At 59.5% G+C, this 16,400-nt stretch overlaps 1 protein-coding gene across 1 annotated transcript in view; it reads right to left on the bottom strand.

The window, feature by feature from the left end:
* Positions 1-16,400, bottom strand: part of KIF1A (kinesin family member 1A) — a 111,968-nt gene that overhangs the window by 50,901 nt on the left and 44,667 nt on the right. Inside the window, exons 12-23 of the mRNA XM_011996393.1 lie at positions 12,899-12,974; positions 11,276-11,354; positions 10,184-10,326; positions 9,641-9,667; positions 8,044-8,177; positions 6,671-6,750; positions 6,171-6,246; positions 4,340-4,419; positions 3,991-4,097; positions 2,814-2,897; positions 321-501; positions 174-246 (exon numbers count right to left, since the gene is read on the bottom strand). Coding sequence (XP_011851783.1) covers positions 174-246; positions 321-501; positions 2,814-2,897; positions 3,991-4,097; positions 4,340-4,419; positions 6,171-6,246; positions 6,671-6,750; positions 8,044-8,177; positions 9,641-9,667; positions 10,184-10,326; positions 11,276-11,354; positions 12,899-12,974 — 1,140 coding nt within the window. The remainder of the gene's footprint in view (positions 1-173; positions 247-320; positions 502-2,813; positions 2,898-3,990; positions 4,098-4,339; positions 4,420-6,170; positions 6,247-6,670; positions 6,751-8,043; positions 8,178-9,640; positions 9,668-10,183; positions 10,327-11,275; positions 11,355-12,898; positions 12,975-16,400) is intronic.

Below are 16,400 nucleotides of genomic sequence, written 5' to 3'. Positions count from 1 at the left end.
ACCTGCCTGGCCTCTCGCACTGTTCACACCGTGCCTGGACAGTGGGCCTCACCACATCCCACTGTTCGGATGCAAGAGACGGGGCCAGGCAAGCAGGAAGTGGGGGCATGGGAGGACAGGCGTCCTCTGGCGTAGGTGGCGGCTCGCAGGGAGGGCAGGGCCCCGTCACTCACCAGCCGCTGCTGCTCCAGCAGGTAAGTGGCCTCCTCCCGCTCGCGGCGGTACTGGTCCTCCAGTTCCTGGAGCCTGCAATGGGGCGTTGGGGTGAGCGCGGGAGGGCAGGAGTGGCAGCAGGCAGACGGGGGTGTCCTCCGCCTCACCTCTGTTCCATCTCCTGCTTCATGTCGATGCCCTGCTTCTCCAGCAGCTCACGCTGGGCAAAGGCCCAGTCCACAGGCTCAGCTGGCGTCTCCGCACAGGGCGTGCGCTCACGCTCCTGCCGGGCCTGCTCGGGGTGGTTGAACCGGAACACGTGGCTCTTACCCATGATGATGCGGTTTCCTGGGGGACCAAAGGACAGGTGGCCTTGAGGGACCTTCAGGTCTCTGATGGTCTCAAGCGGGGAGACGTGAGGAGAAGGAGGAATGGGTGCAGGCACCCCACCATCCGCAGCTCCCAGCCACTCCTTCTCCAGCCCTTGCTGGGACCTGAATGTGTCTCCTCACTCTCCCCATAAATCCACCCTTGGCTGCTCTCTACTCAGCAGCCAGTGACATGTGCAAACCACAGATGTGGGGCCTCTGCTGTGCTCCAGTGTCCCCGCCCCTCCCCAGGCCAGCCTTGTACTTGCCTCCTGCCCCCAAGCCCCCGTGCACACAGCCAGGACCCTCCCTCTCACATCCAGTCTCGGGCTGGAGCCCCCCAGGGCTGGGCTTGGGCCCCCCACAGAGCACTGTTGCAGGGCGCAGGACCCTTCCCTTCTATCTGTCTTCCCCACTAGACTGGAAGCAGGGCTGGGGCAGGTCCCCTGTGCCCAGGGCCGGGGTTCAGGGTCCGGAGTCAAGAGACCACAAGAAGGAAGCAGGGGTGGCAGCTAGCAGGCACAGGTGGCTGCAGAGCCTCAGCATCAGGGCCTCCAAGGTGTGGGCATCAGTCCAGCCCCTCCTACCCCGGCACCCGACTGGACCCCACTCAGGGCTGCCTCATCTGCAGGGCCCTCCAGGGCAGCACTCACTGTCTTGGGACAGCCCTGTGTGCAGGGGCTCTCTTTGGATGGCCTAGTTTCCCTCTGACTTTCCCTGGGAGCTGTAGCTCTGTCTTGGGGCTCCACAGAGCTGGCTCTGCCCTGCTTCCCACCCAGGTGGACTGTGCCTGCAGGTCTGTCCTCCCTCAGCGCCTCCTTGTTGGCCGCTCTCAGCTGGCTACTTCCTCTGTCCTCCCTGTCCACAGGCCGCGCGCAACCCACCTTGGACACTGGGAGGGAAACACCAAGCTAAGGCCTCTCTTAGCTTAGGCCCCGCCCTGAGCCCCACAGGCACCAGGGCCAACTCCGAAATAAGTAGGGAGAATGGGCACAGCTGTCTGTCTGTCCGTCTGACCTGCTGTTGCCCAGGCTTAGCCACACCGACTCCCCATGACAAGGCTACCCCACGAATTCAGGACATTCAGCGTGTCCTGCCCTCCTGCCCAGGGACCCCAAAGGCGGGATTCCTGAGTCCCGGGGACTCCTCTGAAAGCCTTCAGGGGTGGGCAGATGGGCTAGAAGTGGGGCCCCTGGGTGTCACCTGCCCCTCCTCATCCCTCTGCTTTCCCCCAAGACAGGGTCGGGAAAGGGTCTCCCCTGTTCCAAGCCAATGGTCACTTTTATGTCAGCCTGGCCAGGCCACAGCACCCAGTGATTCAGCCACGCCCTCCCCGGGTGTTGTGTGGAGGTTTCTGCACACGTGCTCCACACCTGCAAGCGGCTGATGGAAGTCAAGGAGGCGCCCAACGGTGGGGTGGGCCTCGTCCAAGCAGGTGAAGACCTAAGAGCAAACTGGGGCCTCCTCTGAGGAAGAAGAAACCCAGCGGATGGAGTCCACTCCTGCCGAGTTCCCAGCTTGCCACCTGCCCATGGATTTCAGACTTCCCTGACCAGCCCCCCTCATCTGATAAGCCAATTCCTTGAAATAAATCTCTTTATACCTAGACATGGCTGTACGTATCTCACTACATCTCAGTCTACAGCCTGTCTCACTACACCATGTCTACAGCCATGTCTGTGTGTCAGGCTGCTGCTGTTTCTCTGGTGGAACCCTAACTGCCTGGGTGATAGTCACACGCCACTCCGGAGGGACCCCTGTCTGACTTCTCTAAAGAAGGGACTTTATACCATGTGTGCCTGCACGTGTTTGAATATCACAGACACTGCAGTGTCTGGGAACAGAGCCCAACCCCACCTGGGGTGCTACATTCAGAGGCTGGAGCAGCCCCTACCCCGCTGATGCTCCACAACACCTCAGCTCTGGGAAGCCTCTGTCCAAAGCCCTGTCTCCCCCAGACCAGCCCCACAGGGCAGAGTCCTGGGCCGGGAGGCAGGAGCTTCTTCCCAGGTGGGCAGATCCTGCTCCTTACTCAGCCCCCAGCATGGACTCAGTGTCTCAGGGTCCTTGTGTTGTGTGAATGGGGCCTGTAGTGCTGTGTTCCTAGAGCTGGGGGACTGGGGAGGCACGTGAGCTGGTCAGGTACCCGCAGCCCCCTCCCCTACCTGCCCCGCAGCCCTTAAGAGCTGCCGTCCTGCAGAGTGCACAGGAGGTGGTGGCTTGGACATGGGAACAGAGGTCTCATCTCATGCCTCTGCCTACCTGACCGGCCCCTGGAGTCCCCAGCCGTACCTGACCGCAGGATGCTGGGCTCTGTGACTTTCTTGCCATTGACGTAGGTGTCTGCCCCCTCACAGGGCTCCAAGGTCACCACAGCTACAGGAAAGGTGGGAGGGGCAGAGGAGAGGAGTATAAATGGCTGTCACCTACAGCAGCTCGGCTTACTTGGCCCCCGGGCATGGCCTCCCCCAGGCCTCTCTTCTCCCTGCTACACAGACCCTGACCATTGGCAACACTCATTTGGGCCTCAGAGGAGCCTAGGGGTCTCACCCCACCCAACAGAGGAAGAAAGTGACCCCCAGGAGGAGGATGCATGTGCCCACGTTGAAGCTGAGAGGCTGTGCTGGGCCTGATCACCCAGGGCCCTGTCCAGCTCTCCAGGTAGACAAGGATAAAAACATCAGCTAATGGGGCCTGGGCCACCCTACAGGAGATGGCAGGCAGGACCTTGCAGTCAGAGAATTCCAAGAGAGCCAACTGTCCCAGCACCACTTAGAGCCATCATCCTGAGATGGTCAAGTTGGACAGTGGATGTCAGTCACAGGTCTGCAGGCCAGAGGCTGGCTGGATGCTGCCAGGAGATGCCCTTAGCCCAGGCTGTGGGCCATGTGATGGCACACTGACACCACAGGCCCATCCCCGAGTTGGGCAGCACCAGGCAATGGGAACAGCCCCACGTCATCTCCGGGAGGGAGATCACTGGGCAGGCAGGGGAAACGGACAGATGGCCGCCCACAGCCAACAGGAAATCAAGGTCTGGAAATAGTTTTCCACCCTAGATCTGGGCTCACTCCTCATGGCTCACTGTCCTCCCGCCATGAACATCCTCCACCCTGGGCCCCAACACACTTCCCGGCCAGCAGCCCACCTGTGCCCCCACTTCCAGCCCTCAAGGAGGCTCAGCTCCCTAAGGCAGCAGCCACCTCTGGCCACAGAAGGCACCAGGCATTTTCTCAAGCACCAACCTAATGGAAGTTGTCTTCAAGGCTGGCCCCAAATGTGTCTCTCCAAATCTCTCTCTCTCTCACACACACACACACACACACACACACACACAGACACATCCTGCCTAGAAGTATGACTCGCCACCCACTTAGAGCTGGGGAGGCTGGGAGAGGGTGACCTCTTCAGGCCTGATCATCACAGCACAGGGCCGTGGGTGCGGGTGGGGACGGTAGGGTGGCCATACCTTCACTGCCTCCCCTGGAGTCGCTCCGGAAGACACAGTGCTCCTCCTTGATGAAATGCCCACTCAGAACAATGTCCTGCCGCCTCTCGCCATCCTCCCTGCCCACTCTGCGGGGTGGGGGCACCATCAGAACTGCAGCCGGGACCCAGCACACCCGGGATGCCACCCACTGGCCTTCAGGGACACCCAGTCAGGATTGTTTGGGAAACAGCCAGGGCAGACATCAGCAGTCGCTGGAGAAGTCCAAACTCAGTGGCCCCTTTGCAGCAGCAGGAATGGGGAGTCCACCCTTCCTCTGCCAGATCCCAGGGCCTGGCCAGGCTGGAGTGGCTGCCAGGTCCCTTCTCACCTGGTGATCCCATCCTTGATGTAGTAGAGGAGGCACTCGGACATCAGCGGGTCCTCGTTCAGGTTGACGAGGTGTGGTGTCTGCAGGGAGACAGGAGGATCATCTCTCCTGCAGGGGGCAGGAGCCCGACGCTGGCCGCAGCCTGTTCTGACCTCTCCCCAGGCACCAGACCACCTCCAGGTCCCCTGCCCCTATACTCCTACCAGGCTGGTCACTCCAAGCCAGGAAAATGAGGAACACAGAAAGCGCAAGCCGTAGGCCCAGCCCACCAACAGCAGCAGGCTGGTGGGACCCGACCACCCGCGTACACCCAGGCTTGGCACAGCAGCCCCAGCACTGCAGCAGAAGCTGGGCTTCCAGAAAGGCAGAGAGCCCCTGCTCTCAGCATGTCAGGCCCTGGGGCCCTCTGAGGCTGGGGTGAGCCCCCAGATGTGCAGACCACAGGCTTTGTCCCATGGGGTCCTGGGTTCTCAGCTTTGGACTGTAAAATGGGATTCCAGGACCCCATTCCAGCTCAGACAGCCCAGAAACTGTGGGCTCGCCAGTGGGAGCCAAGAACCAAGAAGGATCAGGTCACTGACCATGGAAGGCTCAGCCCTGGGGTCTGGGGAGTGAAGCAGTTGTGAAAGGATCCTTGATGAGCCACCTGAGGCACCCCCACGCAGAGAGGTGGAGACCTTGACACTGGACGAAGGGGACAGACCATCCCCAGCCATCCCTGCCCCCCGAGTGGGGAAGATGTCCAGCCAGGAGGGCTGTGTCCACGGCGTTGGGGCTGAGTAAGGGCTGCAGCCTTGGGACCCCACTGGCCTGTGAACATCTCGTGACTTCCAAGAACACTGAACTTCTCAAGAACGGGGTCTCCAGTGGTCCCACTTCTGGGTAGTGCCCAGACCCAGGGCCACCAATAAAGCTGCACCCCTGGAGTTCCACCCTACCCCTCCAGGAAGGGGATGGGGCCTGAAACAGTGCGGGGAACAATCCATTCCAAACCAAACCAAAGGCCTGTCTGGAAGACGTGTGTAGTGAAGCCCCATTAGGGGACTGCCTGTCCCCGCCCTGCCCAGGACTGGAATCTCCCTACAGCTCTTCTCAGGCCCTTCCCACCTCTGGACCTCAGCATGTGCGGGGCCCCTGGCCTGGAGCACAGCCCTGCCCAGCCCCTCCCAAGCTATGGACACACAGGTGTCTGTCCCCATGTCCTGGCCATCTTTGGGGTGGGTGTGTGTGGTTTGGGGACTAGAACCAGAAGAAAGACTTTTTCCCAAGTGTGTGTGTCATGCCCCACCTGGGCTGCTGGATGGGGGCACAAGAGTCGTATACACTCTGAAGCAGCTGCCCAGGGGTTCTGTGCCATTTGAGGGCCCCCAGCTGAAAGACTCCTTAGGCTTGGCCTGGTGGAAGAGGAGGGGTCCCCGCTGGAACAGTCAGACCTGACTCCAGCTGAGTTCCAAGAAGGCAGCTGGCGCCCAGCTGTGTAAGCAGCACAGGCTCCAGGGCAGGTCCAGGCCCCTCACGTCTCAGTCTCCAGCCTGGGCGTTGGCTTCTCAGCCTTGCCCTGACATTGGGGAGCCCAGTCCACACTCCAGGCCACTAAGAGACCCATCTGACGTCCCAAAGCCGCCAGGACGCCCCACCATGAGAATGTGGGCACTGAATTCTCCACGAAAAGCAAAGTGTGACTGTGGGTGGGCTTCACAGCCCCAGTGCCTGGGCCAGAGCCCCGACGTGCCCCCTACTCCCAGAAGTCCCCTCTGGTTCTACCTGAGACAGCCCCTCACCTGGTCCTAGTCAGATCAGGGCAGTACCACAGAACTGAGATAGCTCCTACCTTTTTGGGAGAGAATACGCCCAAGGTGCCGCCATCCTCCCTCATGGCCACACCCATCTCGGCCAGCAGGGCTTCCCTGGGGGAACAGAGATGAGGTCAGCACAAGCTCCACAAGGCTTCCGGCACTGGCCTCAGCGCTGGCTGACCAATGTGGGCAGTGGGCCTGTGGCCACCGTGGCCTGGGTGGTGCCCATGTTGTGTCCCATCTGGTCAGGTCACTGTGTTAGGGCATCTGCTGATGGGACCGGCCCCTCCGCATCATGATCAGGGATCAGGTCTATCAGGCTTCAGGTCTCTCAGGCCCTGGTGGCCAGCAGCCAGCAGTATACAAGGTGGGGGTTATTGGGCGTGAGGAAACAGGTTTGCCCTGGGCTGGGATGTGGCCACCCCAGGGTGCAGGTGCCCAGCACTGGAGGGCAGGGCTCAGTGCTCATCCTGCCCAGGCTACGGGCTTGCTGGCTGCAACCCTCCCCCTGGGCCTCAGTTTCCCCAATGCACACCTCTCCATCCGGATGGCTTCTGTCCGCCGCAGTTTCTCCTCCCAGGTCTCGTTGAGCTCAGCTATGATCTTCTCTGTTTCCTGGGGATTGAGGCAGAGCACAGTGAGCTGCTGGGGCTGGGGCCAAGGGAGAGGACCATGGAGACACGGGTGCCAGGAGAAGGGGCATCAAAGCACAAGAGCCACGTTCCTGGGCCCGTCCAGGCACAGGAGGTGTCCAGAAGACCAAGGTGAAGCTCAGAGAATGTGTGTCTTTCCCTTAGACACGCTCAAGAGAATGGGGAAAATGCAAAACAAATCTGGAAGGAAAAGAGAAGCAAATGCTCCTGGGAGATGCTGAGCCTCGGCTCCTAAAGCACAGCCATCCTCGCTGCTGCCGAGAGGCCCAGGTACTCACCCCTCTTCAGGACACTGCCCAGCATCAGCCTGGTCTCTCCTTTTTCTTCCCACCCACAGCCCAATGGGACCCCAACACCCCAGAAGGGCTCTCTGCTCCAGGGTCACAGGCCCAACCTCGCCCCCATCCCCTTCCTCACACTGGCCTTGATGGGGCCTCTGCCTTTTCCCCTCAGCCCCTCAGTCTCCAGGCGTGTGGCTCACCTGCCCCTGCACAGCCACTCACTGAGGGGCGTGTGACTGGAAACCTAAAATGATCCTGGCCCGTTGCTGGGCACCAGGGAGCACACTGTGCCTGGGAGTGGTTGGAGGTGGTGACTATTCCCAGGCAGATGTGCAGGTGTGAACACAGGTTGGCCTGGAAGGGGCTCAGGAGCCTGCACCACGCTCACCACCCTCCTCAGGGAGTGTAACTCTATAGGACACCAGCCAGGAAGCTGCTGTGACCTGGGGCTGTCACCAGTGGAGGGGGTGCTGTGGGGTGGGGAGGGGCGAGGCTCCTCTCTACCCACAGACGCCATCCACCTCACTGGTCCTTCTACCCACAGACGCCATCCACCTCACTGGTCTGTGAACAAGCGCCCACTCACACAATTAAAGACTCGACAGGAAGAGTCTCAGTCCTGGGCATTCATTCTTGGAGCTTCCCTGGTCCAGGCATGGCATGGGTGGGGGCACAGGCCATCCAGACACCCAGGTCTAGGGTCCTGCAGGGGCATTTCCTGTCCACCAGCTGAGTGTTGTGCAGCCCACAGCCTGGGGACCCCTGAGTGAACTGGTTGCCTTGACTGCTATGGGTGGTCTAGAGCCAGGACACAGGGCACCTGGGTGGCCACACGCCAGAGGCTCCTGCTGGTGCTCCACAATGGCCCTATGAGGATAGGCTGTGCCCAGGAGGGCAAGGTGCCTCTAATTCCTCCGAGCTCCCCACTCCCAGAGTCTGACACCCCGAAGCGAAGCCCCAAGTGGTGCCCTCACCTTCAGTCTTTCAATGGCCTCCTCGCTGCCCGGGGCAAACAAGATGCGCTCGTGGAGGCTGGACACGGAAGCTGCCCGGCTGGACAGGGCTGAGAGCGAGGATGAGGGGCTCATACCCACCAGGGCATTGGTCACTGTGGAGAGAGGGTCAGGGGCTTCATTCACCGTCCCGCCACGGTTAAGGTTATTGTTCTCAAGGTCGGACACGTCTATGGGGAGGAGGGGTAGGGCAGGCAGACAGACAGAGGGAGGGAGAGAAAAAAGATGAAGATGGGAAAAAGTAAGAGGTGGGGCCCAGAGAAGGCAAGAAACAGAAACCACCAACAAGGCACAGCAGCCCTGCCCGGCCCAGGACAAGCGCATGCAAGGCCTTCCTGCCACCCCTTGCCTATGATGGGACTGGGCTGGCAGTGGCGCCCACTTGCCCGCCTGCTCCCCAGGCCTGCCCTCCCCAGCAGCAGCGTGGCATGGCCCTGGGCACCCTGGAGTTCCCCTGCACCCCCTGCACCAGGCTTCTTGCTTTCCCTCAGTTGCACTCCAGGTCCCACTGCCAGGCCGCCCTGCAGCCCCCGCACCTGAGGGCTGGGAGCCTGTCTTCCCTGCATCTTCCCTCCCTGTCCACTGGCTTGGCATGGTCACCCAGCAGTGCCCCGTACAGACCCCCACGCTTGTCCTCCCACCCCTCGCACCCACTGTCAGCCTGGGACACCACACACCCCTGAGCTGTAGGGCCGGGCTGCACTAACTGTTCAGCCCACTGACGTGGAAATCGGCCCAGAGACCATCCTGGAGGAGGTGAACATGGGACCCTCATGAGGGAGGCCCTTCCCCTCCACCACGAGGAGCTCACCCACCAGCCTAGGCCTCATGTATCCCCAAGGCCCGGGAGGTAGGGCTGTGACATCTCTGGAGTGGGTGGTGCCAGGGGTCTCCTAGCAGAAGCAAACACACAGCAGAGCAGCAGCAAGCACGGGACCACATGGGGTGTGGGGGAAGTGGAGGGCACCCTGCAGCCGGGCTCGGGGAGGCATTGAGCCCCATGGAGCCAGGCCCAAGGCCAGGAGGCACAAAGGCTGGGCGGGATTTGGCAGCATCCACTGTGAAAGCTGAGCTTGTGGCATTTCCAGAGTAGAGGGCCTGGGCGTGGGGGGTCAGGTCAGCTGGAGAAATGGCATTGCAGACGGAGGCCTGAACCAAGAGCTGGGGACAGGACAGTCCCTCCAGCCCTCCTGGCCCTTTGGTGCTGATATCCTGACCTTCGCAGGCCTCTGGGTGCACGGGGGGTCACAGGGCCTGACCTCGGCCACGTTTAGCCTGAGAAGGCCTCAGCCACACCCTGACTCCCCTGTTGCCTTGGTTTCTCATGTAGACCATGAGTAGGAATGAGCCAGGAGTGTGGGCTCAGAGGCAGACAGAGTCCCACATCTACCAGCAGGGCCCTGTGACTGAGCGAGAGCAGTGCTTTCTGCCCCCAAAAAGGAGAAGAAAGCAGAGCAGGTGCCCTGGGGTTCACCCCTCCCTGCCCGTGCCGCCCTAGGCCCTCATGCTGGCTGGGGCTGGAAGCAGAGATGCAGAGAGCAGCAAAGGGAATACACACATTTGGGTCCTCCAGGCACAGTGTTGGCTACGGGGGAGGGAAGCGTGGGGGAGGGGGAGAGACAAAGAAACAGAAGAACAGGTTTGTCTCCAGAGGGTCAGGCGCGCCTTTCACAGGCCAGGGTGGCCAGCAGTGGGTGAGTGGCCACAAGCAGGTGGTGAAGGTCTTCAGCTCCAGAACACGGGGGGCCGCTGTGACCCCAGCACCCACAGCCTGCCTATGGGGCTTCCAGGGGAGCCGTCTGTGGCCCACTTGCATCAGCATTGAACCCAAACCATGCGGTACCATCCAGGCCAAGGCCAGGAAACTTGCCCTTGTCCAGGGCCCCCGCCCGGCCTCCCACCCAGAGGCAGTTCTGCCCAGGAACATGGAGCAGGGACAGGGATTTGGCCCAGAGGGGCTCTGGGAGCAGTGTGGAGCTGCCACAGCCCAGACTGCGGCCAGCAAAGTGGTGGCCCCAGGAGAGACGATGTGATGACCTGCAAGGCCCCTGAGCCTGAGGCCCCACAACCCTGTCCAGGACAGGCTGGTGCAGGCACTCACTGTCGGTGATGTCGCCAAGACCCTGGGCGTACAGCAGGTCCCGCAGCCGGGTCACCTCATCCTTCAGCTCACGGATCAGCTTGTTGTTCGGGTCCTCATTGATGACAGCATTGCAGCGGATCTGCTTGGCCCGGTCAGCATACCTGGGTGGCAGAGGGGTCTGTGGGCTGTGCTCAGGACAGGTCCACACCTGGCAGGTCCCAAGGGTGCCCAGAGCTCTGCCTAAGACCCAGCCTTTCAGGCTCAGCAGCCAGGCCAGAGGTGGACCTGAGCCAGCACGGCCTGGCACAGAGTGAGAAATCGCCCCCATAGCAAGTCTCTGGGGAGGGCATTTGGGGCCACAGAGGCCAGAGGAGACTTATAGGGGAGGTCACCCAATTACAGCTCACCCGCTTGGGGAAACTGAGGCCCAGGGGAGAAGGGACAGCGTGGTGTCCTCTCCCCCAGTGGTCCCAGGGTAGAGGGACAAAGTCCAACGGAAAAATGTGAGAACAGCTACATGTACGTAGGCTTTTGTCCACACTGTGTATCAGCTGATGCATATGTCTACATTTCCAGCTAGTACATGAACCTCTACTGGGACACACGCCCTTTGTTTCTCTTAAGCACTGGTGGTGCACGGTCAAAAGAGAGGAGAGACCACTGACCCAAACAACCGAGCAGCCTCTAGCACGGCTAGCCCAGGCTCCCCACCCCAGGTGCTCACTTGCCCATAAGACACACCTATGCCCCCTTTGCTATCTAAAAATCCCCAGTGGTTACCCCGGCCGGCAGGTGAGTGTAAACTGCTTCGCCTAGCAGGCACAGCTCTCCCAGTCTGGTGCCACAGGGCCCTGGGCTACCCACAGCCCCAAAGCACACCCTCAAAGGCTCCATGGAGGGAATGGAACAGGGCCCATGCAGGCCCAGGAGCCCCAGAACAGTCCCTTCCAGCCTCACAGAGTCCAGGGTATACCCCTCACAAAGAGTCGTCCCTACTCACTGACACTCTTAATTCAAGCATGGGAGGAGCCATCCCCCAAGACCAGGGAGCAGGGAGCAGAGCTCCCCTGGAGAGTCCCAGGGAGCAGAGTGTCTCCCTGGAGAACTCACCTCAGCGTGCTGAGGGTCTCGTCGTAGTTGATGTCTGCAGGACTCAGGGCTGCCACCATAGCTGTCCTTGAGTTACCGCCTGTGGGAAGAAGACCAGGTTGTGCCCAGAGGGGGATCTAGGCCCCAGTGCCATGACTGCTCCCCCCATCCCCCCACATTTACAGATGGGGAGGCTGAGGCCCAGAGAGGTAAACTGAGTCACAGGCTTATCCCCATGAACACAGACAACCGCAAGGACCTGGCCTTCCTTGGCTGCCCCTTCATCTCTGCACCAGGCACTGCTATTATTTCTCTTCTACTTGTGTTTTTCTCACATTTGGGGCCATTTTACAACAATCAGGCCTTCCTTTCCCCAAAGCAGAGAGGAAAAGTTGTGGAGGGTGTTAAAGTATTTACTCCAAAATAAATACCACTTATGTTCAATAATTTTTTCAAGCACTTCTATCATTTTCATTTGAAACACATTCCTCAGTATTCAACATCAGATTCCTGGCCCAGGTTAGTAGGATCCCAGCATCAGGTAATGCGTGGCCTGAGGAACAGACTGTGTTCTTTCTCTTCAGGGAATCCTGTCTAGGTGACCTCAGCAGTCAGAAAAGATCACCACTGACTCCACCCCAGCCCTCAGGACTGCTGCCTGGTGGTACTTCAAGTCTAGACAGATGATCTTGCCTGCTTGACCCCAGGAAACTGTGTATCCTTAGGGCCGTGTCCCCAGGGCATGGGTCCCTGATGAGTCCCTATAGGTACTGAAGAGACAGTGTGAAGGGCTGGGCACATGACGCACGGGCCCTAGGAAAGGTTCTGTGGGAGGATTCCCCTGCCCCCGCCCTGGGGATGAACCTGGGTGTGCCTGGAGCAGGGGGCTCCTGCCCAGCCCACATCTCAGGTGAAGGAACACACTCTCCTCCTCTCTCAGCGGGGCCCATCCATCCATAGGCCTGCTGCGATCTGCATTACTGGTCTGAGCTGGGGAGCAGCATGGCTAGTTGTGGGGTGCAGAGGTGGTCAGCCAGGGCTCTGCACACCTCAGCCATGCAGCTGAGGGAGGCCAGGGACCCCCAGTCATCTACGGTCACTAGGTCAGTACAAGACTCAGTTTGCCTCCCTGGGCATCAGCTGTAAATGCAGTTGGGGAGGACTCTGAGGTTATTCTGGGATGGACGGGATCAGCGTCGGGTGCATTTCAATTCCCACCTCCCCATCTAACTCTCACTGCTCAGAACTCAAATGGGGAGGAGGAGGTTTATGGCAGCCCCTCAAAACCCAGCAAGCAGAGATCCCCTGTGACAGATGGGGAAACCAAGGCCCAGAGAAGGGTGAATACTTGGCCTGGGTATCACAGCCCACCTGACCCAGACCACTGACATAGGCAGGTGTGTGCTGTGCCGCCACCTGGGCCATCCTGGTTCCCACACTTGCTTCATTAACCCACTGCTGGCCATTGCCCCAGGCCCTCCAGAAGGGCCATGAACTGACTGGACCCTCCAGGTTCACCTCCCAGTCTCAGCCAAGAAAGGGTGAGAGGCCTCCTGGCAACTGGGCACCCCCTCAGTGGGGAAGAAGGGCACACCCCAGGGTGGGATCAGAGCCCTGGGGACAGGCAGACCCACAAGTTCTCACCCAGGTTTTCCCGGAGGAGCCAGGTCAACACGGAATCTCGGTACGGAATGAAATCTGTCTTCTTCTTTTTCTTGTTCTGTGGGGGAGGAACATTCAAGGTCAAGTCCGAGCCCACTAGAGAGGAAGTGAAAGGGAGGGGCCAGTGTAGGCCCTGCCAAGTGGGTCCTCAAAGCTGGAGGCTGGGCAGGGGGCGGGACCCGCTCTGCTGGACACGTTCTCAGACTGCTCAGGCCTCTCCCTGCCCAGACCCCAGGGCACCACCCCAGAGGCCTCCTCTAGGCCACAGTCAGGGATTTGCTAGCACATCCTTCAGGTTCCTCCCTCGTCCATCCCTGCTGCCCCTGGGCCACCCAGCTGGACACCAGCCAGGAGTGCTGAAGTCACCAGCAAGTGTGTCCTCCCTTTACTCTGTCTGAAGGATCCATCTGAGCCCATGGCTCCTCCTCGAACACCATCAGCGACTCTTTCTGACCCAAGGGAAAAGGCCCCACAGCTAAATGTGGCCCTCCAGGCCTCTGTGGCCTCTGCCACACTTACCTCCCTGCCAGCTTAAATCTCCCCTTCACACAGAGTTCACCTGCCCTCTCCTCCATCAAACTCCCTATGGTCCTGCAGAAGCCAGCTCACAGGCCTTCCTCTAACAGCCTGTTCTCCCATCCCTCCCCTCAGAATGAAGCATCCTCCATGCTCTTGCTACTTCTTTGGCTCTTTAAAATATGGACTCCATCCACATAATGGCTGCCAGGAATTGCTTCTGATGGACACTCTGACTGACTTAATGATCCCACTAATTGTGGGTTTCAGTGACTTCCAATGTCTACTGGTTCATGTATGCATTGGCTTACGAAGCATTCGCAGAGCGCCTGCTGGGCCGGCAGACAAGGCCTCTGGCCCTGGAGCCTGCACCCCAGGACATGCACATAGATGCCACCTCAAGGGCTGGGTGCACACACAGACATCATTGTTCTTGAAGACAACCCCAGGAGAAGCTCCACAGGGCACATAAAGTTTGAAAGCTCTTGAGACTCCCTGTCAAAGAGGGTCCCGAATGCTGCACTGGCTTCTCCACGAGCAGGGTTTCAGGGTGTCCATCTTGCAGCTCAGCGGCACAACCGACCGCTTTCTTTTTTCTTTGGAAACTTGGTAGGGACTAACTCTACTCTATTTCTAGTTTTCTTTTGTTTTTGTTTTTGTTTTGAGATGGAGTCTCCCTCTGTCGCCAGGCTGGAGTACAGTGGCACAATCCCAGCTCACTGCAACCTCCACCTCCTGGGTTCAAGCAATTCTCCTGCCTCAGCCTCCTGAGTAGCTAGGATTACAGGCGCACGCCACCATGCCTGGCTAATTTTTGTATTTTTTTTTTTAGTAGAGACAGGATTTCACCATGTTGGCCAGGACGGTCTCGATCTCTTGACCTCATGATCCGTCCGCCTTGGGTTTCCAAAGTGCTGGGATTACAGGCGTGAGCCACCGCGCCCGGCCTCTAGTTTGGTTTCTGATTATTTAATTCCTGAGGGTGAATTTTCTGCCATGTGTCATATTCCTTGCTTCCACATAAATGTCCTCCAGTCATTCAGCCATTTCAGCAAGGAGCCCAGCAGCCCCCTGGGTTTCCTGCTCCCTCACCACTTCTCTGTCCAGTCGTGCTCCGCCATCTCCCAGGACCACCCTGTTCTCCCTTCTCGGTCCCCCAGCCTCCACCATGTCAAGCCTGGAACGCTGACCTTCCATCCTGACTGCCGCACCAGGCCACCCTGCTCCCGACCTATCCTTCAGGCAGCGCGCATGGCCTGAGGACCCATCCTTGGCTAAAGCAGACGCTGTGAGCCCTGCTGAAAACCCACCCGCTGCTGCCCACTGAAGCTGGGCCAGGCAGCTCGTGACAAGCGGGAACGGACCTCCCATCCTCAGATCCGCCGGGCTCCTGCCGGCCTCGCCTCCCTGCTCCGGGCCCTGTTCCTCAACCAGTGCCTCGAAAACTCTCTCACTCGGCTAATTCGAAAGTCTCTGTCACTGTCCCTCGCAGGGTCCCTCGCACTTTTCCTCCCAGCCCCTCACACAGCCAGTCACGCACTTCCCACGCGGTGGTTCCACATCTCAGTCCCGCACCCTCAAGCACTCAGTCCCTCAAGGAGCTCCCGCCATTCCCCGCGCGGTTCCCACGCGGCTGCTTGCAGCTCGCCACACAGTTCCTCAGTTCCTCCCGCCTCCCCACGCAGCTCCTCCCGTTTCTCCAAACGGTTCTTCACGCAGCTCCTCTTGCTTCCCCCTTTATTCCTCCATTATGGAAAACGGCAGTCACTCGAACGCGAACTCCACCCATGTGATGGCTGCCGGTCACACGGTTCATCATGTGTTCCCACAAGTTCCACACGCAATTCTGTCACAGTTCTCTGTGGAGTTCTTTGCACAGTTCCACCCGATCCTCACCTAGATCTCCACGCAGGGCCTCGTTACACACGCGTTCTTCACCATTCTCCACACGCAAATCCTCCCCGTCCCTGACACTCTTGATCTCACAGTTCCTCACAGTTCCCCGGAAAGTTTCTCACGTTCCTCAAACATTGCATAACACGGCTCCCCACAGGACGCCTCACACAACCCTCCGTCTCTCCGAGTTCCCCACAGGGGCTCGCAGCTCCCGCACAGCGTTCCACACACAGAGACAGGCTTCTCGGTGTCCCACGGGCCTCACAGCATCCACGCAGCTCCCCGAAAACCCCTTCAGCTCTGCCCCAGTCCCCACACAGCGCCCACCCCATTCCACACACTTCCTTCCGGGTCACACAGCGCCACGCAGTGCCCAGCAGGTCCCTAGTTTCCCATCCAGCTCCTCACACTCCCGGACAACCCCTCGCACAGGTCTCCACGGCTTTCCTCACAATTCTGCACACAGTTCCACACACGGTTCCTCACCGTTCCCTACCTCTTCTCACACAGCTCCCCCCGCCATTCCTCATACAGTTCCTCACACGGTTCCTCACACAACCCTTCACGCCATCCCTAATGCGACTCCACGCACACTTTCCACACAGTTCCTCAGGCCATTCTCACTGTTTACCCCGTTCCCACACATGCCATTCCACACGGCTCCTCACGGTTCCCCCACAGCACTTCACTGTTTCCACCCAGTTCCTCACAGTTCCACACAGTTCTTCACAGTTCCACACTTAGTCCCTCACAGTTTCTCAGTCCCACACAGTTCCATACTGAGTTCCACACTCAGTTCCTCACAGTTCCACACACACTTCCACACTCAGTTCCTCACAGTTCCACACTCAGTTCCTCACAGTTCCACACAGTTCTTCACAGTTCCACACTTAGTTCCTCACAGTTCCACACAGTTCTTCACAGCTCCACACTTAGTCCCTCACAGTTTCTCACGGTCCCACACAGTTCCATACTGAGTTCCACACTCAGTTCCTCACAGTTCCACACACACTTCCACACTCAGTTCCTCACAGTTCCACACTCAGTTCCTCACAGTTCCACACTCAGTTCC

Source organism: Mandrillus leucophaeus, unplaced genomic scaffold (genome assembly GCF_000951045.1).
Source record: "Mandrillus leucophaeus isolate KB7577 unplaced genomic scaffold, Mleu.le_1.0 Scaffold510, whole genome shotgun sequence".
Classification (NCBI taxonomy): domain Eukaryota; kingdom Metazoa; phylum Chordata; class Mammalia; order Primates; family Cercopithecidae; genus Mandrillus; species Mandrillus leucophaeus.
The sequence above is the reverse complement of the archived record's forward strand: the minus strand, read 5'-3'. Positions and strand labels throughout refer to the sequence as shown.